At 39.7% G+C, this 7278-nt stretch overlaps 1 protein-coding gene and 1 pseudogene across 1 annotated transcript; both read left to right on the top strand.

Moving 5' to 3' along the window:
* Nucleotides 1-1565: 1565 nt before the first annotated feature.
* On the top strand, nucleotides 1566-2412 carry LOC122736620 (annotated as a pseudogene).
* Nucleotides 2413-6718: 4306 nt separating this feature from the next.
* On the top strand, nucleotides 6719-7069 carry LOC122739210 (40S ribosomal protein S15a-like). Its single transcript, XM_043981030.1, has one exon. It carries the CDS (start codon nucleotides 6719-6721, stop codon nucleotides 7067-7069), a length of 351 nt encoding a protein of 116 aa, XP_043836965.1.
* The last annotated feature ends 209 nt before the right edge of the window (nucleotides 7070-7278 follow it).

Here is a 7278-nt window from a genome sequence, read left to right as displayed (position 1 = left end):
CTAGGGTCACACAGCCAGTAAGTGTCAAATGTCTAAGGCTGGATTTGGACTCAGGAGCTCCTGAATCCAGGGCTGGTGCTTTATCCACTGTGCCACCTAGCTGCCCCACCTTCATGCATTTTTACAAGTCATTCTCCTTTATGCAATGCAGTCTCTCCCTATATATAACTGTCAGAACCCTTGTCTTCTTTTAAGGCTCAGTACAGAGGACCCCTCCTCTGTGAAGCCTTCCTTTGTTCCCTCAGTTGATAGCATTCTCTTTTACTTCCATTTTCTGTACCATACTTATTCATAAATCAGGTAGGAAGGTGGTACAATAGAGCTCTGGGTCTGGAGACAGAAAGGCTGGAGTTCAAATCTGCTTTTAGATCCTTGCTATACGTGTGATCCCAGGGAAGTCACAACTTCTGTCTGCCTCAGGTTTATTAATTGTAAAATTAAAAGGATAATGACATTTACTTCCCAGAATTGTTGTGACAACCAAATGATGTATATTTCGTAAAATGCTTAACCCAGTGCCTGTTGTATTCTTGAGGATATCTTCATCTCCAAGCAGAGTGCCTGACATATAGCAGGTATGTGGCAGAGTGAATGTATCACCAGGCTTGAAGTCAAGAAGACCTGAAGTCAAATCCAGAGGAGGAAAAAATGAATGATGAATTTGAACTGTGGTTGGTGACAATATGAGGGCAGAAGAGAAGAGGGATGTGGGTGATGTTGAGGAAATAGAATCAATAAGACTACTGATCAGATGTGGAGGAAAGACAGAATATTATTTTTTTTAATTTAAAAATTTTTTTAATTTTAAATTTTGATTGTTTAAATTTAATTTAAAATTTTTTAATTTTAAAGCTGACTCAATCAGCTGTATGTCATATCAGGGAAACCATGGCTACTTTAAATATTCTTATTAACAATGTTTTTTCTTAATTAAAGACGTGATATGTAACTTTTTCAGGTTCCCCTTTTAGCTTGTCAATGTTTATTTTTAAGTTTTAAAATTTAATTTTAATTTTATATTTTATATTTATATGCTATATTTTAAAGCTGACTCCAGGATCATCCGGTTGTTTTTCACATCTAGGAAATTGTGGATAATTTAAGTTTTCTTTCTAACAATCTTATTGTTATTAAAAAAAGATTTAGGGGCAGCTAGGTGATGCAGTGGATAAGCACCGCCCTGGAGTCAGGAGTACCTGAGTTCAAATCCGGCCTCAGACACTTAACACTTACTAGCTGTGTGACCCTGGGCAAGTCACTTAACCCCAATTGCCTGACCTTAAAAAAAAAAAAAAAGATTTAGTCTATTTAAGGATATGTTCATCTCCATTGCCTGGCACATAGCAGAGTGAATGGAGCATCTGGCTCAGAGTCAGGAAGATCTGAGTTCAAATCCTGAGAAGGAAAGAAGTGAGTGAATGCTGAATATAAACTATGCTGGTTATAATATGAATGGAAAGAGAGGAATGTGAATGATATTGAGGAAATAGAATCAACAAAACTATTGGTGCTTATTTCTTTCCTTCTATTCATCAGAAATAATAGATTTTAGCCTTTCCTCCAAGATGGCACCAAAAGTGAAGAAGGAAGCAGTTATTTCCCCCAAGACAGAAGCCAAGTCCAAGGCCTTGAAGGCCAAGAAGCCAGTATGGAAGGGGGTCCAGAGCCACAAAAAGAAGACGATCCGAACATCCCCCACCTTCCGGCGACCCAAGACTCTAAGACTTTGAAGGCAGCCCAAATACCCTTGGGAAAGTGCCCCAAGGAGAAACAAGCTTGACCACTCTGCCATCATTAAGTTTCCCTTGACCACTGAGTCAGCTATGAAGAAGATAGAGGACAACAGCACCATTGTCTTCATTGTTGCTAAAGCTAAAATTCTAACTAGTCTGTCTAAAATATCTAATGAGTGGTTGCCAATAAATTATAAGCTTTAGCAAGAGTTAGACTTTTAAGCATTTATTAAGGAGAATAAGAATTTGGTAAAGAGAGAGAGAAAGGCCTATGTTCATCTATCTATTAAAGGGAGAGAGCATTTCTGGCTCCACTCTCCGCCAGAGTTCACACGAAAAAGAGCGAGTCAGAGCGCTCGGCTCCCCCTTCTTCCTCCCACAAGCAAATGTCACTTCCTGACGCCAAAGAAAAGACGCATGTTCTTGCCCTCAAAGACCTTCACCTCATGGGGGAGCTTTTCTACAGTAAGTCTCCAGCAGGTGGCATCATTCCAATCATTACATTGTGGATATCAAGGGCAACAAGCATCATATCAAGCAAGTTGTAACAAAGCTTTATGACATCTATGTGGCCAAGGTCAACACACTGATCCAGCCTGATGGAGAGAATAAGGCCTATGTCTGGCTGACTCCAGAGTATGATGCTTTGGATGTTGCCAACAAAATTGGAATCATCTAAACTGTGTCTAGCATGTTACTCTAATATAATAAAAAAATTTCCCAGTATACAAGAAAAGAAAAAAAAGGAATAATAGATTTTAGAGCTGGAAGAAACTTTAAAAATCCAACAAGTCCAAACCCCACATTTTGCAGAATGAGAAACAGGGGCAGAGAGAATTGAAATGACTCTCCCAGGGTCACATAGCTAATAAGTCTCTGAAACAAGATTTGTACCCAGGTTTTTCTGAGTCCTAACTTACAAATCCCGTGGCCTATCCACTATACCAGAGGCACAAACTGCCCAGGTATGGGTACTTAGAACAAGATTAAAATGAAGTTGGGGGGCAAAGTTGCTTTATAAAAAACATAATGTTGGGCATAAATAAAATGGCTGCAAATTGAATCACAAAATAAATGCAGTTTTTTTTTTTCATTATAATATTGCAGTCACTGTTCTCTTGGCTCTGCTTTCTTCACCTGAATCACTTCATACATATCTTCTTATATTCCATTGAATTCCTCAGATCCATTTCTTCTCAGAGTACAATAATAATCCATTACAATCATGTGCCAACACTTGTTCAATCAATCCTCAATTGTTGGGCACAGAGAGTTTTCCCCCAGCTTTTTGTTTGGTTTTCTCATTTGTAACAACCTCACAGGGTTGCCATGTCATTTTGTAATCTTCAAAGTTCTGTAAAAATTCAATAAGTGACCCTGGGGGGCAGCTAGGTGGCGCAGTGGATAGAGCACCGGCCCTGGAGTCAGGAGTACCTGAGTTCAAATCCGGCCTCAGACACTTAACACTTACTAGCTGTGTGGCCCTGGGCAAGTCACTTAACCCCAATTGCCTCACCAAAAAAAAAAAAAAAGTATGTGACCCTGGGACCCCCAAGCTCTAGGCTTACCTGGACTGTGTCTAATCCTAATCCAGAAGGGTCATTTTTTCTTTAGGCTCATCTACCCCCTAACAGGAGTTTACTCTGGGAGGTCTCCAAAGACACCTGTAAGTAGGTTTCCAAATACAAGCAATAGGATCCCCAAGATCTCATACAAGTCCTTAAGGTTGTGTTTTTTTTAATCCAGAACAGATATGGAGTGGCCTTTATTTCACCCGGAAGAAAATAAAGGAAGAACAAAGTCCTACAAAGGACTTGAGAATTCATAAACAGACACAGAAAAGATTACAAAAAAAAAAAAAAACAGTAGCCATAAGCTCCTTTCAGAACAGAGTGAACTTGCACAATAGGACAACACTTCAACCGTGGAGTTAGCACCCATAATTCTCACATGCTTCTGTCCCAAGACAGCCATTACAGTTCCGTGGAGGGGGAAAGAGAGAAATAACCTTTCCCACACTCCCCACTCTCACCCCATGCTCCACAAGAAAGGCATAAAGGAAAAGGTAAAAAGAGTGGTCTGATGGTTATTTTTATAGGCCAGCACTTGGTGTGGTTTCTCATTTCAGATAGCCAATCATCTTTTGGCAGTCTGAGTTACTAGAAATAAATCAGGAGTCATCTTTTTTTCCAGTTAATGAAGTGTCAATGGATCTACCCATTCCCTATGGGGAGAGAGGTAAATTTATCTGGACCCCCTGTAATCAACCCTTTCCCTTCCTTTCCTTCCCCCACATAAATGTGTTATTATTATGGTTGCTGGTCTGGAAGACTAGGGTGAATGATATACATTATCACAGTTTTCTGCTTCATACTCTGCATACTATCTTCACTCCCTTTTCAAATGGCTACAGGTCATACATAGTTGTCAAACAAGTCCAGGGATGTACAGAATTCAGTGTGGGTGCCAAGGATAATTATAGTTTAAACAAGTACACCAGCTTGAGTTTGTAGTCAATGAAGAGGATTATCTATATAATCTATAAGGAAGCAGAGGAGGTGGCTGCCTTCCCAATGTAGTCTGAGAGAAGATGCCAACCCTCCTCTCTATCTCCACTCCTACCAGCTATTAAAAGTCTTGCTATTAAAAGTCATTTCTCTGCATTAAACCAAAAAGTGTAGAAGAGGAATTGCTTCCAGAAAGGTGTTCTTTGGATACCTACGTATTAGCCAGGAGAAGAAAAGGGAAAAACACAAAGGAGGAAACTGAGACTCAGATAAGTGAAATGATATGTTCGGGGTCATGCAGGCTGAGAGCTGGGACTTGAATCCATATCTTCTAAGACAATGCTATTTTAGTTATATCATTCCCTTCCAGATAAATGAAACATGATGAAAGGAAAGCAGTACAAATGAGGGATAGGGAAGACTTGGGCAGAGAAATTAGTTCAGTGTGGAGAAAACATAAGGTCTTTTGGTGGGAAAATATCAACATCTTCATCCTTTAATGCCAGCAATTTGACATTTGGTCACATGACCCAAGAAAAAGAAAGGAATTTAACCATTGGTATGAGTCATCTTAGGAAACATCAGAAAGCAAACCTCCTATTGGGATGTTCTGGAAGATTCATCTGGTTAGGCAAGCTTTTTTTTTTTTTGGATGGATGTGGATGAGTCCCAAAGAACAAATGTTTCATTATGAGTTATATCCTGAACATGAGCCAACAGGTGATTACATTTAAAGAAATACAGATTTATTTTTTTTTAGAGTTTGTAAAATGCTCTCATCACCAAATTCTCTAAGGGCAGATAAACATTTCAAAAACAATACACTGGACTGAGAAGAGTAAAACCAGACTTCAGAAAAAATAACTTCAAATAAGTTCAATCAGTGGGAACCTAAAGTTAAATTACATTAACTATCCTGTGTGTGTGCATTCTCTGTGGCGGATGCAAACAGGTTGCAAGAAAATAATGATGCCTTTGGAAAAAAAATATATGAAAGACATCATTAAAGGGACCAGAAAAGGTGGTGGATGGGAAACAGAGGCATCAGAGAAAAAAATGTGGATGTTGTACTGGTAGCATTAAATACTACCCAAAAGAATTATTACCTCTTCCCAGTCACCAGCTTTAAACCTTGTTGTTCTATTCCATCCTTCTTTGCCACCTCCTTTCTACTGGAAACATGAACTCTCCTCCCCTCCAACAATCCTGAACTCTGATAGGTGAGTTTCAGCCTTGCCTTTGCTCATTTCCCAAAAGCAAGCTCCAAACCAGGCTGTCTACACTCACCACACACTTTTTAGCTCTCCTCTCTGGTTGTATTTCCAAACTACAATGACAATTATTTGAAGGCAAGGATTGCCTTGCTTGTTATCCCCATTACTTAGCACACAGGAAGTGTTCAGTGAATACTCTCTGTCTCTCTGTGTGTATTTCTCTGTCTCTCTGTCTTTTTCTAGCTTTCTGTGTGTCTCTGTCTCCATCTCTGTCTCTCTCCCTCCCTCCCTCCTCCCTCTCTCCCCTCTACTCAGTCCTCTTTCTTTTCCTCTGTCTCTGACTGTCTCTCTCTTTGTCTCTCTATGTCTCTGTCTCTCTGTCTCTCTGTCTCTCTCCCCCTCCCTCTCTCTTGCTTTCCTAATGTTCAGCAGATCCTCCATGGAAGATTTATGGGAGGTTGTGACCAAGAATCCCATGGAATGAGAAGGAATGAATGGGCTGTAATTTACCTCAGAAAAGGATATACCTACATCCATGAGATCATGTATACAGCAATGTCAGAGTATACATAAAATATATATACTGCACATGAAAACATCTCCATTATTGTTAACAACATTCCAGCTGGTGGAGCCTAAGGCCCTCTTTGAATTCAGGATCTGCTGAAATTTCAGCTCCTCCAAGAAGTTTCCCTGGAATAACTTGGAAAGAGGTTGATTTTCCCTCTTTTCACCAAGCATTTTAAATTTCTCAGTGCTAAAACCACTCCAAAAACACTGGAGTTAGTAAATACTATAGTCACAATAGTTCTTAATAGGATTACTTGTTTAGAGTTGTCTAAACCCCAGGTCTCCAGTTCCTCAACACCTGTTCTCTCCTCAATGCCTTTCACTCTGGCTTTGGTCCTCACCATTCAACTGAATCATCTTTTTCAAAGTTCATCACAGACCTCATACTTCTCTCATGCATTGATCTTTTTTCTAGTCCTCATCTTCCTTAATTTTTCTGTAGCATCTGATAATGTTGATTGTTCCCTTCTTCTGGATAGTCTACCCAACTCTACCCTTCAAAAGCACCACAATTTGCTGGTTCTGCCTCCAACTGTTCCTTTTCTGATTTCTTCATTGGTCCCTTATCCTGCCTCTGACCCCTTATAGTGGATATTTGCAAAGATGTCCTTAGTTGCCTATTTTTCATTCTTCACATTCTCTTCTTTAAAAATCTCATGTCCTTCTCTTTCCGCCATCTTGCAGTGCTGCAACCATGGTGCGCATGAATGTCCCGGCAGATACTCTCAATATCAACAATGCAGAAAAACGAGGAAAACTCCAGGTTCTCATTAGGCCATGCTCTAAAGCAATTGTCAGGTTCTTAACTGTGATGATGATGCACAGTTACATTGGCGAATTTGAGATCATCGATGATCACAGAGCAGGAAAAATTGTTGTGAACCTCACAGGCAGATTAAACAAGTGTGGTGTAATCAGCCCCAGATTTGATGTTCAATTGAAAGATCTGGAAAAGTGGCAGAATAATCTTCTACCATTCCATCAGTTTGGGTTCATTGTGCTTACAACCTCAGCTGGCATCATGGACCATGAGGAAGCAAGATGAAAACTCACAGGAGGAAAAATCCTGGAATTCTTTTTCTAAGGGTGTAAAACATACATACAAATAAAATACTCCAATGGACAAAAAAAAATCTCATGTACTCCCACAGCTTCTACAATCATGACTATGTAAATGATTTTTAAATTGATCTCCAGCTTTGATCTCTCTCCAGACCTTGAGATTTGCATTTCCAGCTGCTTATAGGACATTGG

This window comes from Dromiciops gliroides, chromosome 1 (genome assembly GCF_019393635.1).
Source record: "Dromiciops gliroides isolate mDroGli1 chromosome 1, mDroGli1.pri, whole genome shotgun sequence".
NCBI classification, from domain to species: Eukaryota; Metazoa; Chordata; class Mammalia; order Microbiotheria; family Microbiotheriidae; genus Dromiciops; species Dromiciops gliroides.
Note: the sequence above shows the minus strand (reverse complement) of the source record. Positions and strands in the feature narration are given on the sequence as shown.